This window comes from Rhinatrema bivittatum, chromosome 7 (assembly GCF_901001135.1).
Source record: "Rhinatrema bivittatum chromosome 7, aRhiBiv1.1, whole genome shotgun sequence".
NCBI lineage: Eukaryota > Metazoa > Chordata > Amphibia > Gymnophiona > Rhinatrematidae > Rhinatrema > Rhinatrema bivittatum.
In genome coordinates this window covers 142,521,376-142,543,425 of record NC_042621.1, presented here as the reverse complement: position 1 = coordinate 142,543,425, position 22,050 = coordinate 142,521,376, and the positions used below count along the sequence as shown (strand labels likewise).

At 45.9% G+C, this 22,050-nt stretch overlaps 1 protein-coding gene across 1 annotated transcript in view; it reads right to left on the bottom strand.

Moving 5' to 3' along the window:
• The window catches only part of LOC115095512 (microsomal triglyceride transfer protein-like), a 135,330-nt gene that overhangs the window by 83,012 nt on the left and 30,268 nt on the right, over positions 1–22,050 (bottom strand). Inside the window, 2 exon segments of the mRNA XM_029609297.1 lie at positions 14,234–14,384; positions 15,068–15,207. Coding sequence (XP_029465157.1) covers positions 14,234–14,384; positions 15,068–15,207 — 291 coding nt within the window.

Sequence of the window (22,050 nt, the reverse complement as noted above, 5' to 3'; positions counted from 1 at the left end):
TGACATATGAATATGTAGATAACCCTATCATGGATTGTTCAAGTCTAGGTAGAGGAACTTTTTGTTATTGTACATTGTTCATGAGCTAGATTACTTTCAGGTCAATACAGTAAAGTGTGCTCCGTTGGAGCGCACTGTCAGCCTGCTCTGGACGCGTGTTTTCACTTACCCCTTATTCAGTAAGGGGAGGAAAACACGCGGCCCACCCGCGGCACCTAATAGCGCCCTCAACATGCAAATGCATGTTGATGGCCCTATTAGGTATGCGCGCGGGATCCAGTAAGTAAAATGTGCAGCCAAGCCGCACATTTTACTCTAAGAAATTAGCGCCGACCCAAAGGTCGGCGCTAATTTCTTCCAGCGCCAGGAAAGTGCACAGAAAAGCAGTAAAAACTGCTTTTCTGTGCACCCTCCGACTTAATATCATAGCGATATTAAGTCGGAGGTCCCCAAAAGTAAAAAAAAGTAAAAAAAAAAAATTTGAATTCGGCCCGCGGCTGTCGGGCCGAAAACCGGACGCTCAATTTTGCCGGCGTCCGGTTTCCGAGCCCGTGGCTGTCAGCGGACTCGAGAACCGACGCCGGCAAAATTGAGTGTCGGCTGTCAAACCCGCTGACAGCCGCCGCTCCAGGCCAAAAGGAGGCGCTAGGGACGCGCTAGTGTCCCTAGCGCCTCCTTTCCCTCGTTTGCACCGCGTCGCCTAATTTGCATACTGGATAGCTCGCACTGGCGAAGGGCCGGTGCGTGCGCCGGGACAGCGGGCGTTCGTCCGCTCTCCCGCGGTTTTACAGTATCGGGCTGTTTGTTACTTACTAACCGTTTGATGTAACAGTATACAAAGCCATTTCACTGTGCCAGATTCATTGTTTAACTTTTGTAATGTAAAACGTCATTGATACATTTATATCTCACACCTCAATGATTAAGTGACTTAGTCATTTTAGCTAGGAACGGTTTTTTCATTGGTATAAAACTCAATGTGATCCAGAATTGTTTTTTTATTCATGCTCATTAATTGTATTTCATTGTGTGGAAGATTAATAAAGTTATTTTTTAATCTCCTCAATTCATCAGTGCTTTTCTTCCCTCATCGGGAGTTTTTTTTTGTGTACTTAGTGAGCACTTTATACTTAGAATTACATTGCCTAAATTCTATTAGTTACTCTATCTATAGATAGATAGACAGATATAGATAAGATACAGAAAACCAATGGTAGGCCGTACCCATATACAATCAAGTGTTCTGGTAGTAATACACTTCAAAGTGACAGAACATGAACACTCATGTATGAAAGGGTTTCATCAGGAGGAGTTTAAACGGAGCATTTATTCTGCCATATGCAGCGGTTAGGGTTTCACTTAACGCTTAGTCTTCAAAGCATATTCTGGAGTATAATGCTTAATTAATATGACAATCTGTCGGCAGCTTTCCTTCCTTCAGCATCTCAATCTGGGAAATGAAAAATTGTCAGAGGAGTTGTTTACAACTGTGGCTTTAGGGCACTGAAGAACTAAAGGAACTGATGTCAATGAAGGGTTTTGTAATTATACAGAGGCAACGCTGTCAGCACAGATATCAATAATACCAAGGCAATTCAGATATAAATAATACCAAGGCAATTCAGTCTTGCACTGGACCATTGATTTATCTAAGGACGGTGGTTTTCTGTTAAATATATCTTATTTTATTACAAAGTGATTTGGTGATTTTATGTTTAAATGAGTATAATATATGATTTTTGTAACAAATAAATGATTCTGTTCAGTATGATAGGTTTTTGGACTTTACTTTGTTTAAGTAATTATTAAGTTAAATATAAATATATATATATATATAAAACATTTAATTACTATATTTTATTTATTTATTCTTTATTTGCACTGCTCCTTTTGTTTCTTTTAGCATCAAAGGTTATCCAGACAAAGCCTAGGAATATCAACCTTTGTATCCAATTCAAGAAGTCATTCTTCCAAACATTCCAAAATGAACTCAGAAACTTTTGGAGCCTTGTCAAGAATTCAGTACACACAAGGCCATCCATTTCGCCCTTTCCCATCGAAGGTCTCGAAAGAAAAATCAGTTGAGCTCGGTTTATTTCTGCTGTGGTGCCAGCAACTGCCTGTGGTTGTAAGTAGGCTGCATTGGTTTGGGGGCAGAGAGGCAACATAGCTTCCCCACCACCCTAAAACAGAAGATATTGGTGGGGGGCGGGGGAGGGTACAGGATGGTCAGGGAGGATCAGCAGGGAGCTTGCTAATCTGGTACAACACTGCAGCCTTCTGCACCTGGAAACCAGGTTCTCATGCCAGCCACAGCTGCCTGACTACTTTATCCCGTCCCACAGCTGTCACGCAGTTTGGGCCGACTCTGTAGTCTCTGCTCAAAAGTGCATAAGTGAGTAATGGGGGAGGAGAAGAATACTCCTAGAACTTACACAAAAACGTGTGTACATGTTATGGGAGGGGGGGGCAGCTTTCTTTCATCTGTTTTATTGCTACTTGTCCAAAATGATCAGAAACTTGTGTCTGACCTACGACTTCCTTCCTTCATAGCCCAGCTGCAGGTCAGGAAGACTGAAGTGCCGTTTCAAAGTGAGGAGGGACTAGATGGCCAGCGCAGGGAGAGTAGAAGTTGTCGCATGTAAGTAAAGCACCTAGCGGATGTGATAGCAAAGGTGAGGGGAAGAGAGAGAGAGAGCAGTCAAGACTGGAGCAAATCCTTAATTCCTTCTGCGCCAGGGGTCTGGCAGATCGTACTTAAGGTGCATGGACACAAATGGGAGGCACTGCAGGGGAGGACTGAGGGATACTGACAAACAATTTAGGGAATCCTACATATATCAACTGCCTGAACCATGCCTTCTTCCAGCTACAGCACTCATCTTAGTCCTTTACTTTCATGGAAATAAAATGCATTAAAACAGCGGTTCTCCACTGGTGTGTCGCGACACACCAATTTGACGCCAAGCACACGCAGGTGTGTCGCCACACTTCCCGGTCCCCCGCTGACCCAGCTGCTCCCCTTGCTCCAGCAAAACAGGAACTCATTCTCCGCCCAGACTTAAAATGCTGATAGCCTGGGCAGAGTGCAGCAGGAGAGCTGGAGTCAGCGGCACCAACATGGTCTCCTTTTCCCACTTCCCACAGCCCAGAAGAGGAAGTGGTATACAGTGGCCAAGCACAGGAAGAAGAGACCATGCAGGTGTCTGTGCAGCATCGGCCCAAAGAAGAGAGGCATGGCCTGAAGAAGAGCAGCATGGCGTGAAGCAAAAAAGGAGCAACATCAGCCCCCAAGGGCAATGGGATTCCTTTCTTGAGGCTGCGAGAGCTGGAAGTGGAGGAGGCTGCTGCTGCTGCTAAGATTGGACGTGGAGAAGGCTGCTGCTGCCGCTAGTTTGGTGGGGAGAGAGAGAGCGCTAGTTCAGTGGGGGGAGAGAGAGTGAGTGAGTGAGCAAGCTTATGAGTTTGAGATCCTGTGTATGTGTGTGACAGCATCTATGTAGTATGTGACTGAAAACCTCTTTGTGTGAAAGAGAGCATGTGTGTGTGATTGAGAACCTGTGTGTGATTAAGATCCTTTATGTGTGAGAAAGATAGCTTGAATGTAAGTGTTTGATTGAGAATCTGTATGTGTAAGTGAGAGAGATCATGTCTATGTATGTTTAAGATCCTGTGTATATAAGTAAGAGAGAGAGCATGTGTGTCTGTGTGTGATTGAGAACCGGTGTAGGTGAGAGAGCACGTGAGTATGTGATTGAGAATCTGTGTGTAAGTGAAAGAAACAGAGAGCATGTGTGAAAGTGAGAGAAAGAGAGAGAATATGTGTAAGTGTGTGTGAATGAGAGTCTATGTGCGTGAGAGAAAGAGACAGCATGTGTGTAAATGTGTGAGTAAGAGCCTATATATGTGAGAGAGAAAAAGCTTGTGTATATGTGTGTGATTGAGAGTCTGTGTGAGAGAGCGAGCTTGTGTGTGACAGAGGAGAAAGTTGCAAGCAAACTATCCCTCCTCCTGTGAATTCAAAACAATCTCAGGGTACCTGGATATCAAATATTCCCAGGTATGCAGAGCAAAGCATTTTTTTATCCTTATTTTTCATTATTGGGTCTTTGTGTCTGCTATTTTGAAATATTTTACTGGTATCTAGAAAATTTTTATATGAGTTTTTAATTATTGGATATTCCATTCATCAGCTATTTTGAAATCTGTTATTTTTGTTAGTATGGTTGGTTTTACTGCTATTGATTTTATATTTCTTGATTTGTTTTGAGGACTGAAGGTTCTCTTTTCCCTTTCTAACACTGCATACAGTCTCTCTGGCTTGTTGCTATTTCCAGTTCAGTTTTTGTCTGCATGTTTCTAGTTATGCTTTATGGTCTCTTTATTCTTTGCTAGGTGAGGGTCTGGCACATGTGACTGAGGTGAGGTTTTCTGCTGGCATGTAGTTTCTGTGTAGGCTCTATAGCAGCCTGGCTTGGTCCGTTTCCTAATAGGAGGTGTATTGGTGTCTTAAGATCTGGTGTAATATTTTCATTGTTGCCTTTTCTTAGGTAAGGTGGTTACTGTTTGAGTGCTGGAAATTGGTGTTCTGGTATGGATGTTTACTAATTATGCAATTTCTGTTCAGACAGAGTACTTGTCTTTCCCTTGTGTCATTCTTAACAATAAAAATAATATTGGACCTTTATTTTTTTATTTCTAATGAGCAGTGTGTCACACATGTTAGTGTGGTCTGTCAGATGTGTCACGATAGGAAAAAGGTTGAGAACAACTGCATTAAAAGGTCCACATTTAGTATGGAAGTAGCGTGAGTGTACATCCCACTGATCCTGAATCCATCTGTCTGGGTGCTAGGAAATGAGAAATTACTACTTACCTGATAATTTCTTAATCCAGACAGATGGATTCAGCTTCCCACCCTTGGCTGCCGAAATATTGTGTTATGGTCCTCCTGTGTGGTTACATGTTTCAGATGTTCCTGGTAAGTGTTAATCCAGTCCCTAAATTAGTGTGCATACATTCTTTGCCTGAGTTTGGTGTGTCTTATTGGTTTAGTACTGAAATGGTTATCTGTTATTAATCAAGTTTTTGCTAGTCTGTCCACAGTTGGCTTTTGAAGAGAATACTGGCAGGCTGATGTCACTGCAGGAGTATTTATACTGTGATGTCAATATGCTCCATCACCATCTGCTGGTAGAGGTGCATAACCCACTGGTCCTGAATCCATCTGTCTGGATTAAGGAAAAGGAAATGATCAAGTAAGTAGCAATTTCTCATTCTCAGGGGTAACAGAACAGGCTTGAAGGGCATTGACAAAGAGGGTAGAGATGTGGGTGTTGCTATTGTGTATGCTGTACCTGTTCTGTGAATAAATGGAGGACTTGGATTGCCAAGTGCTATTAATCCAATATAAGCATTACATTCAAAATGCTTGTATTTTATGTTCGTTTTATGTTCGTTATCTGTATCAAGTTATTTACCTGTATCAAGTTGTTATACTGTAAACCGGAGAGAAGGCAGACTGCTATTCTTCGGTATATAAAAGACTTTAAATAAATAGATAAATAAATAAAAGAGAAATGATAATCCTGCATGCCCCCACCCCCATCACTGCTGTGAACTCTGGGAGCCCAGATTCAGATACCCCCTCCAGCATTCACTGAATGACCTTGAACATTTCTTTTTCTTTCTTTTGTTTACTTCTTTCTAAAAACACATCTTTCCTACAGGAATACAAGGCAATGCACAATAAAACAGAAATACAATGTAATTAAATATCTTCAAAACTCTCTTAGCTTTAATTCCTTATATGTAGGGAGGGCCCTGTAAGCATATAGTTTACCTTTTTGCTTGCAGAGTGCTTTGGATATTGACAGCAATCTATAAATTGGGGATATTATTATTAGTGTTAATGGGACTTGATTATCATTGGAGCTTTATCAAAAGCATTTTCATGTGGATTGTATGTGTAAAAGTATGCGTGGAAGCGATTATGCGCATGCTTCTCATACTACAGAGGCATTCCCGGGGGACTGGGAAATCCTTAGTGCATGTACTTTCGATTTTCAAAAGCGCATGCAAAGGTCCGTGCGGGCATTTTATATTTGCTCTCTAACAGGCGTAAATGTGCGCACCTCTGCCATGCCGAGGCATACACGGTCCTGCTAATTTTTAAAGGGGACTTGTTGCTTAATACCTCAAAGAAAAGTAGGACTTTCGGCCCTGCGAGGGCTGATATAAAACTGGGCTCGTTATTGACAGTGTTAATAATTGCTAGACACGCAGGCTTCACTGGCAATGGAAGTGCACAGAGTGGGAAGCAGTCACACCTGAGAGCATGACGTGTGGACGAGGAGGGCCTCCAAACCGTGATGGGGCGGGAGCATCCAGACTTATTCAGAACTGGGTTACATCTTCACATCTAGGAATTAATATGCCTTCATTTGTCCAGAGGCCTCACTGCTTTCCCCGGAGTCTCTTCCTTGCATAGTTCTGTAGATAGGATTCATGTCAGGAATGTCAGGCGATGTCACCAATCAATCCATGTGGAAGGCAAGTCTGTTCTTTCACAGTGCATATATTATAATTTAGTACAGTATGCGTAGAGATCCATATTCAAACACTTTATCCTGATAACTTTTTAAGATACAAGGACAAAAACTGTGAGGTGAAAATTCCATACCTCACCCCCACCCTGATCCCTGGCTAAATTTTGTCCAGGTAATCAGTTTCTCAGACAGAATTTGTCCAGATGAAAAGAGGTGGAGGTGTCCCCGGGGGCATGGTTAAATGTATCAAGGGAGCACAGATATCCGATGCTACTCGGACCAACTTTTCCTGTTAACTCTGGCCAGGGAAATCTCTGTCTGTCCTGAAGTTACCCAGGTATGTTCTGAATATCCAGGTAAAATTACTTGAGTGCCTTTCCCATGCGCCTTTCTCTCTCTCTCCCCAACTAGCACTCTCTCTCTCTCTCTACGCCCAAATAGGGTGGGAGGCTGCTCACAGTCCAGTCAAAACCGCAAGTGCAAAGGCTGCATCCTCCTGGACCTGCACATCCCGACGATAATACCTGAAAAATGTGTGTAAGGAAGACTGCATTGCAGCTCGGCAAATGTTGACAGGAGACAGCAATCTAACCTCTGCCCATGACACTGCCTGAGCCCTAGTGGAATGAGCCCTAACCTTAGTAAGCAATGGCTCATCAGCAACCACATACACCGCTCCTTAATCCAGTGAGCTATCATAGATTATGAAGCCGGCTCACCCTGTTTAAATCTACCATGAAGGACAAACAGACAATCCGTCTTCCGGAAAAGTTTAGAAAACTCCAGATACCTCATGACATATCTTTTGACATCCAAGGGACGCAATATGCAATATTCCTCTACATCTCTTCTTCTATCCAGAGACGGCAGGGAAATGGACTGATTCAAGTGAAAATCTGAGACCACTTTTTACAAAAAAGAAGGAACAGTATGCAGCTGTGTTGCCCCTAGAGTCACCCGAACGAATGGCTCCCAACAAGACAAAACCTGCAGCATGGAAATTTGACGCGCTGAATATGTTGCCACCAGAAACACCATTTTTAAGGTCAGTAACCGCAAAAAGGCTATGCAACAGTCAAAATGTAGTGCCCACCAAGAAATCCAACACCAGATTAAGACTCCAAAAGGGTAGCAGTAATCGCAGGGGAGGACGAAGATGTTTCACTCCTCTCAAGAAACGGGCCACATCTGGATGAGCCGATAAGGATTCACCATTCACCTGACCCCTGAAACAGTCAAGAATCACTACTTGTACTTTCAAGATATTAAGGGTCAACTCTTTATTCAACCCATCCTGCAAAAATTCCAATATGAGCAGGATCTTAACTGAATGAGGAAGCACTCCTCAATCTTCACACCAAGCCTCAAATTCTCGCCAAACTCACACATAGGCTAAGGAAGTGGAGAACTTCATGGGTGGCAATCACCACAGTAGAATATCCATGGTTCAGCAAGCGAGCCTTCTCAAGGGACATACCTTGAGACAAAATCAAGTCAGATCTTCATGAAGAATAGGTCCCTGCTGCAACAGACTTCTGTGCACCAGAAACTGGAGGGGGGAGTCTACCAGGAGCATTCGCAGATCTGCATACCTTGATCTCCTGGGCCAATCTGGTGTCACCAAAAGCACTATCCCCCTGTGACTCTCAACCCTCCAAACTATTCTGCCCAACATGGACCACGGGAGAAAGGCATACAGCAGCTTGTCCTCTGGGCAGTCCAGCACGAGAGAATCAATACACAAGGACTTTGGATGTCTCCTGCGACTGAAGAATCGAGAAACCTTTGCACTGCGAGAAATCACCAGCAGGTCTAGAAATAGAAAGCCCCAGCGATCCACTCTCAGCTGAAATGCCTTGTCCGACATTACGCATTCTCCTGGGTCCAGACTCTTCCCGCTGAGAAAGTCTGCTCTTACATTGTCTTTTTCTGCAATGTGTGAGGCCGAGATCTCCTGAAGATGCACTTCCACCTATTCCATAAGTTGGTCTATCTCCTGTGACACTTGCTGAATCTTGGTTCCTCCCTACCAACTGATGTAAGCCACCATCATTGCATTGTCCGACATTACCCAGACTGTTCGACCCTGCAGCTGAACTGCAAGCATGCCAACCGGATCACCCGGGATTCCAGCTGATTGATATTCCAGAGAGACTCTTCCATACTCCAGCGCCCTTGTCCTATTAGTTCCTGACAGCAAGCCCCCAACCCTAGAGGCTTACATCCTTTGGGGTAGATTTTAAAAGAAGCGCGATCAGCCTACTTTTGCTTGCGCATCAGACTCAAGCAAAAGTACGCTGGATTTTAGTAGATATGCGCGGAGCCGCGCGTATCCACTAAAATCCTGGATCGGCGCGCGCAAGGCTATCGATTTTGTATAGCCTGCGCGCGCCGAGCCGCGCTGCCTCCCCCCGTTCCCTCCAAGGCCGCTCCGAAATCGGAGCGGCCTTGGAGGGAACTTTCCTTTGCCCTCCCCTCACCTTCCCCTCCCTTCCCCTACCTAACCCACCCGCCCGGCCCTGTCTACACCCCCCCCCTTACCTTTGTCGGGGGATTTACGCCTCCCGGAGGGAGACGTACATCCCCGCACGCCAGCGGGCCTGCTGCGCGCCGGGCCGCGACCTGGGGGCGGGTACGGAGGGCGCGGCCACGCCCCCGGGCCGTAGCCACGCCCCGTACCCGCCCCCAAAACGCTGCCGACACGCCCCCGGAACGCCGCGACGACCGGGCCCGCCCCCCGACACGCCCCCGACACGCCCCCCTCCGAGAACCCCGGGACTTACGCGAGTCCCGGGGCTCTGCGCGCGCCGGGAGGCCTATGTAAAATAGGCTTCCCGGCGCGCAGGGCCCTGCTCGCCTAAATCCGCCCGGTTTTGGGCGGATTTAGGCGAGCAGGGCTCTGAAAATCTACCCCTTTGTGAGTACTAACCAGTCTGGCAATTTCAGGGAAACTCTCTTTCTTAGATGATCCACTTGCAACCACCACTGGAGGTGAGAGCAGATTTTCATTGGCAGGTAGAGCCAAATTGAATAGTCCTGAGACTGCAGGCTCCAACGAGACAACAGGGAGCACTGAAGAGGATGCATTTGCACTCTCACCCTTGGCACCAACTCCAGGGTTGCCATCACCAGATCGACTACCTGCAGATAAGACCACACTGTTGGATGTATAGTGTTTATCAAGAGATACACCTGCACCGTCAACTTCTGAATATGAGCCTCTGGCAAAAAAACTTTGCCCTACCGAACACCCAGATACTCCAAGGACTGAGATGACTAAAGACTGCTCTTGGCTAGGTTCACCACCCAACCGAGCTCCTGCAACAGAGAGATCACCTTCTGGGTAACCAGGAGGCTCTCTTCCAGAGACTTGGCCTGGATGAGCCAGTTGTCCAAATATGGGTGTACCAGGATCCCATCCTTCCTCAAATCTGCCACCACCACCACTATAACCTTGGAAAAAGTTCTGGAAGCAGTTGCCAGACCAAAAGGCAGTGCCTGAAACTGATATTAGCACCTCAACACCACAAAACGCAGAAAACCCTGGAGTTCCAATCAGATGGGAATATGGAAGTATGCCTCAGACAGATCCAGGGAGGTCAGACATTTCCCCGACTACACTTCCATTATCATTGAGCGTAATGTTTCCATGTGGAAATGAGTCACCCAGAAATGATGGCTGACCCATTTGAGATCCAGAATGGGACGAATGGAGCCTTCCCTTCTTGAGCACAATGAAATAAATGGAATATCGACCCATATTTTCTTGAGATGCGGGTACTGGGACCACAGCCCTCAGACTGAGGAGCCTTGACAATATACACTCCACTGCTTGCTTCTTCTGCAGAGAGACACCATGAACGCATCCAGAGGAACACTGCCAACTCCAGCGCATATCCCTCTCGTATCACCTCAGGACCCACTGATCCAATGTGATTTCGACCTACCTCTGATAAAGGAGAGAGAAACTCCCCCCTATCTTACGTTCCTGGGGGTGGGTCAACAAACCTTTATTGGGAGGCTTGGGTGGTTCCATTACCTGAGCCCGTGCCCTGCCTGGGCTGTCTGGGATGAAATGACTGAGACCTACCAAAAGGCAGAGTCCGCTGAAAGGTCGCTCCTCTGTAGGGATGAAAATGTTTGGAACCCCTTGGATGACCCCTCATACCAAAGGGGTGCAGCAACTGCTTATCATCCTCTGGCAACCGAGGAACTGGGGATTCGCTCGATTTACTGGCAAGTTTCTCCAACTCACTCCCAAACAAGAGCACACCTTTAAAGGGCAATTTCATAAGATTAGCCTTGGAGGTCACATCGGCCAACCAATTTGTCAGTCATAACCGACACCTAGCCGCTATTACGGAAGCCACCCCTCTGGCTGAGGTATGGACCAAATTGCAGCCCACATCTGCTAAAAAGGAGTCAGCTGGCTCCATAACTGCCCTGGAATTCACTCCAGAGTCATCAACCTCCTGAGAGAGAAGCAAACAAAAACGAGCCACCAGGAACAACAAAAAGCTATCTGCAAGGTTATTGCTACTGCTTCAAATGTTTGCTTAAGGATGGCCTCAATCCTCTTATCATGCACATCCTTCAAGGACACTCCTCTCTCCACAAGTATAGTCATCTGCTTAGAGATGGCATAGGCAAGTGCATCCACTTTCAGAAAACGCAGGTGCTCTCTCACCACTGAATCTAGGGGTACAGGCCTCCCAAAGTCCAACTCTATTTGAAATTTGCCTCCAGGGCATCCCATTCAAGATCAATCAATTCTTGAATGGTCTCCATAACAGGGAAAAAGCAAAAGGCTTTATACAAAGAAACCAAAATGGGATTTTTCTTTGGTTCAGACATGGAATCTGTCCCAGGTACTCCCAGCATCTTCACAGTCTGGGAAATCAAAGCTGGTAGTTCATCTCTATGAAAGAACCGCAAAATAGTCCTAAACTGTTCCAGTCCCAGAGAAATTCCTCCAGAGAGTCAGGATCGGCCTCATCATCAGTGCCATCCAGATTCCTATCAGGACATCCTGCTGCCAATCTAGGTGTACTTCGGCACTTACCAGTAGTACCAGAGGAGGGAGAAGCCACCACCTAGGAATCTGACCTGATAGGATTGGATGGGGCTGAAGAACTGTGCCTGAAGAAAGAATTGTAATCCTTGAAAAAATTCTACCCAAGAAAAGGCAGAAGGATCCATGCCAAAACCAGAAGTCACCTGTGCTGAGCCTATTGAGCTATCATCCCCTGCTGACAAACCAGTTAAGGGAGTTCCAGGGTCAGGCGTCCCTCCTGACATGCACTTACCCAGACTATCATCAGACTGGGAAGAACCTGGGTTAGCAAAATCAGAGGAAGTTAATTCTCCCTGACCCTCTAAGCAGTGCTGGCACAAGTTAGAGGGCACTCTAAGCTGAGATGCCTGAATATGATAAGCAGCTCACAGGGAAAGGCGCTCAGGTTTCTTAGCCACATGTGCCATTATTCTGTCAGTACACTTAACAGGTGACTGAAGATGTGCATCCAGCCAAATTCACATTGAAAAATTCGGCACACAAAATTTATGCGCATAAACTGTAGGTGTCCCAAGGCAATGCATTGCAAAACTAAGCAAACTGTCACCGCACTAAACATGGGTGCACAATAAATACATCCCAGATTGTGCGCACAAGCAGCACGTCCAAAAAAAACTGGGTGCACAACTCGGACACACAGCCAGACGCACTTGCACGCACTGATGGTCCTGCAGAGGGCAACTTAATGCGCAGAAAAAAGCTCACAAAAATGTTGCCACAGCCTACCATGCGGTGCAAAGAAAAGACAGCCTAACAGCAGGTCCTAGCCCACCCTGGCTGTTCAATCCACCAAGCTGCCCAAGTCCCTTAACCTCTCATGGTAGCGGTAATGAACGAGGAACAGCGCACCGAGCATGGAGACTGGAGGAAGGCCTACAATAACTCCTCTACTCTGTCTCTGTCTTTTTCCTCTTTTTTTTTTTACCCTTACCTGAGCTCAGCTTTTCCTTGCTGAGTACAGAGATGGTCATCCATTGCCTTTCAGCTGTTTTAATTAGCTAAGTCTATGCCAGTTGAGGAAACCAGCTTCCAGACCACGGAAATCACCTCAGGAATTCTCAACTAGGGGAGGGACCATTAGGTATCGCCGCACAAGAGCAGGGCAAATCAAAGCTCTTATTAATTCTCCTCTAAAATTTGAAGCAATCCCCAGTAGGGAAATGCATGTCCACCATCTGCTAGAGATGGAGAATACTGGCAGGCGGATGTCACTGCAGGAGTATATATACTGTGACATGAGTTTGCTCTGACTCCATCTGCTGGTAGAGGTGCATAACCCACTGGTCCTGAATCCATCTGTCTGGGTGCTAGGAAAAAGCAATTAGTTTCCATTTAATTGTCATTGCTGGAGCTGGGTAATGCTGAGGAAGCCGGTCACAGCTCTCCGCTCTGCTCTGCAGGCTATACTATCAGCCCTGGTTGGCCAAATACCATCAGGAGTATATACTGACCCATCTAGCTTTCAGATAGTCACGCTTCAGATGGGAGGCGGGGCAAATGTACAACCCAGGCAAAGTGACTGTATCCAAATCTATCATTTTCCTGATATGTCAATCTGTAATTTCCTGGCATGCGCTGAATCAACGACAGGCAGGGGTTCATGCACACAGAATCTCCAGGGAGAGAGAGAAAAAAAGGAGGGAAACTGGGATAGGTGAAGCAGAAAAATAATGCACAAAATAGAGAGCTGGAGGGGGAGAGAAAGAGAAGTTGTGAGAAAAGCTCCATTGAAAACAAAATAAGAGGGAAAAGTGTGAGAAGAGAAAGCAATAGCAACCTGAATCTGTCTAAACCAGCTGTTATGCTGAGTAGTTAGTGAACCCTTGGACCGCTGTTAAGCTGACGCAGCCTGAGCAGCCACCTCTCTCTTGGGTTGAGCCCACAGGTTCTGGCAGCCGGCAGGATTTACAAGCCGGATATGAGGATGGAAGAAGTAGACCAAGTCAGAGGCCAAGCTGACATCGAGGCAAGCTGAAAGCAAAGCAGATTCGAGGTCCAATCCAAGGTCAAGCCATGCTGAGAGTGAAGCAGAGTGGAGGTCCAATTCAAGGTCAATGTAGCAAGGAGTCAGAACTAGGAACCGAGGCATCAGAAGACAGACAAGGATGAACAAGGCAGGGGCAGGACAGGAACTCACAAAATGGACACCAAGAACAAGGCAGGAATCAGGAACGGAGCAAGAATAAAGCAGGAATGCGCTGAGCAGCTAACAATGCTTGCATGAGCAGAAGACCTGTTGCGAAGATGCTGATCAGCTGAGAAGCCGGCGTTTACATCCCCCGGTCTGAGGAAATCATCTGCTGCGGGGCCTACTAAAGGCAGAAATGCATGTGTGCATAGAGGAGCACGGCATTTGGGGTGAGTGCAGCTGGCTGCAGTGTGGCTACCACGGTCGGCGAAACATAACACCAGCAAAGTTCATACTTAGCAGGAACAACAAATTCAGGCAGGAGGCGGCACTCCGGTCCTACATGGAGATTTCTGTATCAAGGGCCAGAGAAGAGCAGGCGCTACTCTTGCATAGAAAATATCACTCGTGTCTCATAGACAATTAGAAAAACCCATTTCAGCGTTAGAAGCTTGATGACGTTTATAGGGCTGCATTACTTACTGACGGGCAGTTCTCGCAGGTCCTCTTCAAGGGCTGACTGGTAAAATCCATTACCCGATATTTTCCAGGTAACTGAGCTAGTACATCTTGGAGGCTTTGACCAGGTATCTCACTTGGGCCTGCAGTTGAAGATACCAGCTCAATTTGCTGTCTGTAGAGGAAAAGCAGCATTTTTACTTACTTGTTTGAAAGCCCAGGGGGTCATGTCAGGTTAATAGGAAACACATTTAAAGAGCCGTGGGGGAAAAAAAAATAGTCACACGGCCAAATGGGAAGGTTGAGTCAGGGTTAGTGCTGACTCCTGTTTCAACCCAAAGCCACCACTCGAGGCGGACACGACTCTCCAAAAGTGAAAAATAAGTGTCAATGTAGCTGCGTGGCGACAGACCTGACACCCCCACCCCTTCCCCCCCAAAGACCATTAATAAAGAATAGTGTCCAAGTCCCCTAGCTCTTTCCACCCCCTCCCCCCCAAAAAATGAAATAATAAAAAATAATGTATCAGTCCCCCGACACCCCTCCCCCAAATGACCATTAATAAAGAATAGTGTTCTGGTCCCCTGACACCCCCCTCCCAAGAGCTAAAAAAAAAAGTATAGGGTTCCAAAGCCCAGCTCCCCTTCCCATACCCACCCCCTCCTGCCACCCCCCCCCCCCCCCCCCGGAACCTTATATTGAAGAAGGGGCTCCTGCGTAAGGACCGATTTGCACCCTCACACCTGGCCCAGTCAGTGCCATTTTCCAAAATGGTGCCAACCTAACTTTGACCCAGCCATGTGACTGGTGCAAGCTCCGGGGATTGAACCTTGGCCATGAAGATACTGCAGGACAAACCTGGAAGTGATTCTGGTACCAAGTGTAGATTTCAGGTTTAGAGAAACCACGTGACTTTCTTCAGAGACCACGGACTGAATGAGGTTGTTTTTCAAATAGTAATGGCTTATACTAGAGGGCTGCCACTGAACGCCGAAGACCTGAAAATGAAAGGAACGTGTTACTCAGTGGCTCTTCTCATTCCCATTTTCTCAAGCATCCTACGCTGAAGGATCCTTGAGTAAGTTTTCTGTTAAATTACTGTAATTTAACAGAAAACTTACTTTACATCCAGCAGGTAATGTAGCTGAGTGAAGAGTGGGGACTGTAGTATAGTCACCCAATATGAATTACATTTCATTTAGCTCACTGATTCAAATTGTGTTATTATTAATTTATTGTTCTAGTACCTATCGCATCACAAATCATATCGCACCACAATATCCTACACTTCTGTGCAGCTAGGCAGCTCTTTTGCAGCTTTCGTGGCAACATTATGATTCTGATGTGAAATTCAGCAGATTTGCTCATATAAAACAAAAATAAATGGAAATACCATCAACTTTTATTACAAGATTTAAGTACCTTTTTGCTGGCTTACCTAGAGGATGTCTTTTTTTTTACTTTTTATATTTTTGATTTGCTAGTATATGGCCAGGAAAAGTAGTTTAGGAATCATTTCTGGTTTTCCCTGTGAAACAATATTTTAGTTATTGTGAGGTTCACATTAAAAGGCTTTGACCAGGTAATTTTTCCTGGAAAAAAGCCAAGAATTAAACAGTTTCTCCTGCTGCCTGGCTAAATTTTGTCTGGGTGACGAGTCCCCCAGATAGACGCAGGGTGTGTCTCTGGGCCATGGCTAAAATGTAGACAGGTAGTGCCGATATTAAGTGCTTAGCAGGATAAACTTAGCTGGGTAAGGTTGGTCGGATAAAAGACTGCCTTAAAGTTACCCAGGTAACTTGGGTAGGGATATTTTCTGTATTCTGCTAGTGTCTGAGCACAACTGGGGGATCTCATTTGATGCCTATCTTAACACATTCTGCAAAACAAAAATCTAAAGCTGAACCTGGATTCTCCAAGGGTTAATGACTGATATTCATAAGCAATGTTTTAGCAGAGCCTGATGGTTTCCGCTATCCCATAGACACTTCGGGATCCATAATTCAGATTCAGCCACTGTGCAGCTGTACTAGTTAGCTGGTTAACCTGAAGGGTATATTCAGCGGAAGCTGCACGAATGAATATACCTGGCTATCTCAATGTTAGTCGGTTATGTATAAATAGCTAACTTTAGGGCAGCCCTATGTCCCGACTAGAGTTAGCTGAATAAATTAACTGCCTAATTCTGAATATCAGCCGGTAAATTTAGCCAGCAAACCCCACTCCTCCCTGGAACGCCTCCTGCTTGCCTCCAGAACGCCGGATTGGAGCTGAATATATCTGGATTTAAGCCATATAGACGGATCCTGTTCAATATCTTCATGAGGGACCTAGCGGATGGGATATAAGGTAAGGTTTGTCTATTTGCGGATGATACTAAGATTTGCAACAGAGTGGACAAGTTGGAAGGAATGGAGAGAATGAGACGGGATTTAAGGAAGCTAGAAGACTGGTCGAAGATATGGCAGCTGAGATTCAATGCCAAGAAGTGCAGAGTCATGCATATGGGGTGTGGAAATCAAAAAGAAATGTATTCGATGGGTGGTGAAGGGCTGATGTGCACGGAGCAGGAGAGAGACCTTGGGGTGATAGTGTCTAACAATCTGAAGTCAGCAAAACAATGCGACAAGGCGATAGCTAAAGCCAGAAGAATGCTGGGCTGCATAGAGAGAGGAATATCGAGTAAGAAAAGCGAAGTGATTATCCCCTTGTACAGATTCTTGGTGAGGCCTCACCTGGAGTACTGTGCTCAGTTCTGGAGACCGTATCTCCGAAGGGACAGAGACAGGATGGAGGCGGTCCAGAGAAGGGCGACCAAAAGGGTGAATGGTCTTCATCGAATGCCTTTTGAGGAGAGATTGAAGAATCTAAATATGTATACCCTGGAGGAAAGGAGGAGCAGGGGGGATATGATACAGACCTTCAGATACTTGAAAGGTTTTAATGATCCAAAGTCAACGACAAACCTTTTCCGTTGCAAAAAAAATCAGCAGAACCAGGGGTCACAATTTAAAACTCAAAGGAGGAAGACTCAGAACCAATGTCAGGAAGTATTTCTTCACAGAGAGGGTGGTGGATGCCTGCAAAGCCCTTTCGGAGGAAGTGGTGAAGACTAAAACTGTGAAGGATTTCAAAGGGGCGTGGGATAAACACTGTGGATCCATAAAGTCCAGACGATGTGAATGAAGAGAAGAGGCATGGGGGTAGATTGCGGGAATGATGGCTACTACCTGGAGATAATACCGTTATTCAATAAACATACACACGGTTAATATGACTTCAACATTGTTCTATGCTTCAACGGCAAGAGGAAATGTGGAAAATAGGATTTGCATTCACAAAAAAGAGGGGAATAGCTTGCTTGTTATGGCAGTTACTACCCCAAACAAAAAAATGCCTGAATCTTCACTTTTACTGCATATCCAGCAAAGCTCACTGCTTCAACAGCAGGGGGGAATGAAGTAAAGTGGAATTATACTCAGACAACCAACAAGGAGTGAATTGCACAGGCTGGATAAACAAATAAGCGTGGGAGTAGCTTGCGCATTGCGGCAGTTACTACCCTTAACCAATTAAGCTAGATACTTCACTTGGATGCAGCTCCATCACTGCTCTCTACATCAATGGCGGAGGTGGAAGGAAAATAGAACCAAAAAGTTACTAATAAGGGCCAAGAGTAACAGATAAGTATGAGAAAACAAATAAGTGTGAAAGCTTGCTGTGCAAACTGGATGGGCCGTTTGGTCTTCTTCTGCCGTCATTTCTATGTTTCTATGTTAAATGGCATTTGAATATGGCCCTCTTCTTCGATAGAACCTGATGCATTACCCAAATCTATTTATATGCTATGATTTAATTCCAGCTTGACTGTGCTATTGTGTTGGTGGTTATTCCCTTTTGTACTCTTTTTACACTACCAGTGAAGCAAGGGTTTGGTCTCTCAACCTGGGGGAGTATCCGTCCACATTACAAACCACCACAAACTTCAAAGGGAAAACAAAACAATTAGATGTAGGTTTCTCTTGTATTTACATAGTTCTGTGCTAATTACATGAGTGACATGATGCAATTTTGTACATTAGGCAGTTTCTACTCAAGAGAAATTGACTAAGTACATAAGAAATGCCATACTGGGTCAGACCAAGGGTCCATCAATCCATGCCATCTTTGCCAGTGGCCAATCCAGGTCGCAAGTACCTTGCAGGATCCCAAAAAATATATCTAATCCTTAATATCCCGGGGATATTCAGCAGTGGCTTTCCCAAGCCTACATGTCTAATAATAGTTTATGGACCTTTCCTCCAGGAACTTGTCTAGACCTTTTGAAGGCCAGATATGCTAACTTCTTTCAGCACATCCTCCAGTAAAAAAAAACTACCATAGTTTAATTGTGCACCAAGAGAAAAATATTTTTTCTGATTTGTTTTAAAATGTGCAACCTATTAGCTTCATGGAGTGACCGTTAGTCCTAATACTAGATGAAAAGGTAAATAATTGTTCCCTATTACCCATTCCACCCTACTCATAATTTTATAGACCTCTATCATACGTATTTTCAGCTGTCTCTTCCCAGGCTGCTTAATCTGTTCAGCCTTTTCCCATAGGAGAGCTGTTCCATCCCCTTCAATTTGATCACTCTTCTCTGCACCTTTTTATGTTCTGCTGTGTCTTTTTTGAGATGGGAAGAGGGGCCAGAACTGCACACAACACTAAAGGTGGAGTTGCACCATGGATTGATACATAGACATTATGACAGCTTCCATTTTATTTTCCATTCCTTTCCTAATAATAACTAACACTGAAATACAGAGCAGTGCAAGTCGGGAGGAAGATGCACTGACTGAGCTACTTGAGAGTTGGAAGTCCCTACACATCAAAGAAAAGGCATTGGCAAAGCAATATGGGGCTAGTACAGGAACAGCATAACAGTGTACGTTAAGATGCACAGGCACATGATAGAAATCAGCAATCAGAACTGGGGCCAATCTGATAAAATCTGGGGAGGTTTAGTAAGTCGTATAAGAGATACAATATGCCTACCAAGAACTTCCATGCTTATTTACAAGCAAGGAAGACTTAGTCTGGATTTATGAAACTTAAATCAAGGAATTACTTAGGTGAATCGGTTGAATTTCATTGCACAGGACTTTGGCTACTTATAATAAAGTGATTCAGTAAAATAAACCTAAACCTAATACCTGGAAATTTCATATATTTAAAGAGCAGGCACACACATTCACAAGGTGCAGAGACAAGAGGCATTTCAGAGGTACACTTGGAAACCATGCACATATATTGAATTTAATGCACATTACGGCTAATGCAGCATTGAAAGCACATTAGCCTTAACAGTTTCTGATATACAGGCAGGGCCAGTGCATCCCATTAGGCCAGTGGTTCCCAACTCTGTCCTGGGGACCCCCCAGTCAGTCGGATTTTCAGGATATCCTCAGTGAATATGCATGAGAGAAAATTTGCATGTTATGGAGGCAGTGCATGCAAATTCTCTCTCTTGCATATTCATTGTGGATATCCTGAAAACCCGACTGGCTGGGGGGACCCCAGGACAGGGTTGGGAACCACTATATTAGGTGAACTAGGCAGTTGCCCAGGGCGCCAACCATTAGGGGGAGACAAAGAGCAGCCATGTAAGGCCGTAAGCAGAGCCTATCCCACTCGTAGCCGAGAGGAGTAGAGACTCGGCGGGCAGCAAGCAGCACCCATCCTGCTCACGGCCCAGAGAAGCACAGAATTGGCTAGCTGTAAGCAATGCCCATCCTGCTCGTGTCCGAGAAAAGCAAACACTCGGCAGGCCATAAACAGTGTCTCAGCGAATGAGTTCGGAACTCGGGGAGGCGGCGAGCACAAGGCAGAAGGTTCGCCTGGGGTGCCTAACACCCTTGCACTGGCCTTGTACACAGGATTCAATTTGTAGACTGCTTGGGGAAGAGCAGAGACTACGGGTGCTCTTTAACTACAGACTTTATGGAATTTTCAAAAGGGAAAATGTTTCTTTTAAAATCTGAATCAGAAAAAAAAAAATAAAAGTCCCTGAACAGGCTTGCGCCTGCTGTTTGCATGGGAAATCTATCCGGGGAATTTGTGTGTGTACTTTTTGAAACTTAAAAGTTGGCGCATAAACCCCCTTCTCACCCCCAGACCACCGCTCTCTCTGGGGTAGATTTTAAGAGAAGCGCGCGCGGGGTACATTTGTGCGCGCTATCCGGTGCACACAAATGTACACCTGATTTTATAACACGCGCGTGCTGCCACCCACATGTTATAAAATCCGGGGTCAGCGCACACAAGGGGATGCACATTTGTGCACCTTGCGTGCGCCGAGCCCTAGGGGAGGCCCGATGGCTTTCCCCGTTCCCTCCAAGGCTGCTCCCTTTCCCTATCTAAGCCACCCCCCAACCCTACCTAAGTCCCCCCCCCACCTTGTTTAATTTTTACGACTGCCTCTGTCCGGCATATCTTGCGCACGCCGGGCGCACCATCCCCTGGCACAGCCGCTGTGCCAGAGGTCTAGATCCCGCCCCCGGGACCGCCCCCAGATCACAAGTGGAGTGTGGCAAATTGCAGGAGGATCTTGCGAGACTGGAAGACTGGACAAATGCACTGTGTTTGGGTATTTGCCAGGCTCTTGTAGCCTGGTTTGGCCACTGTTGGAAATAGGATGCTGGGCTTGATGGACCCTTGGTCTGACCCAGTATGGCAACTTCTTATGTTCTTATGAAAACGTAATCCACACTGTAGTTACACGATGTTAGGTTCCTATTGCGACCGTCGCTGCACGAAGTCTCTACTACGCCCACCTTACCTCTTTGGTGACTCCCTCTTTGCCTGTTGGAAGTTTGGCTGCCGTGGCATCTTCGTGCTGTTATCCTCTGGCATCCCCAGACCGGCTAGACGCCGCACTCCACCATGTTTCCCAGCAGCCTAAGGGTGTGCGTGCGGCGCAGCCCCGACTCAAGTACCAGCAGTGGCATGAACCTCAGGGGCGTCCACCTAAGGTGACATCATCTCCACCGGATATTTAAGGTGTCTGGAATCGCTAACTAATCGAGTTAGCAAGGAGTTGGAGTTGGAATGGAATGGTTTTCTTATGCTCCTGGCTACTCTGCCTCCTCGGACTTACCAGGGGTACCCGCTCCTCGGGGGCCTCGCTTCTCTTTGCTTTTCAGATCGCAGTCTGGAATCGGTACTCGCACCTCGAGGGCCCACTTACTCGGACTTGCTACTGAATACCACTTCTGCCAGGAAGTCATCGCTGCCTACAACACCAGTGAGATACCATCTGTCTCTCAGAGCGTTCCCTGGAACCAGGTACTCGCTCCTCGAGGACCTACTTCTTTCCAGCTCCTGGACTGCTTCTAAGAGACTATTTATGTGAGAGTTACCATCAAGGTTGTGTTCCTGAACTCTGCATACCCTGCCTACTCACTATATTCAGTTTCTCTACAGCTCAGTTATCCAGGATCACTGTTCCAGTATCTGAGGGACTACAGCCCAGCCAGGCATTCCAGCTCATTACTGCCACCTCTGGTGGTTCCATATACTGTCTAATAAAAGAACTAGTGTGTGTCTGTCTCCATACTCTGAGCCTGACCGGTGGTCCCTCTCAGGATCTTCCCCCAGGGGCGTGGTCATCTGCCACCGGCCCAAGTATCCACCCACAACTACCACAAACACCAACAGTTCCATATTAGGAGCTACCTCCAGGAAAAAAAATCTAGGCATCATAGTGGATAATACTTTGAAATCGTCGGCTCAGTGTGCTGCAGCAGTCAAAAAAGCAAACAGAATGTTAGGAATTATTAGGAAGGGAATGGTGAATA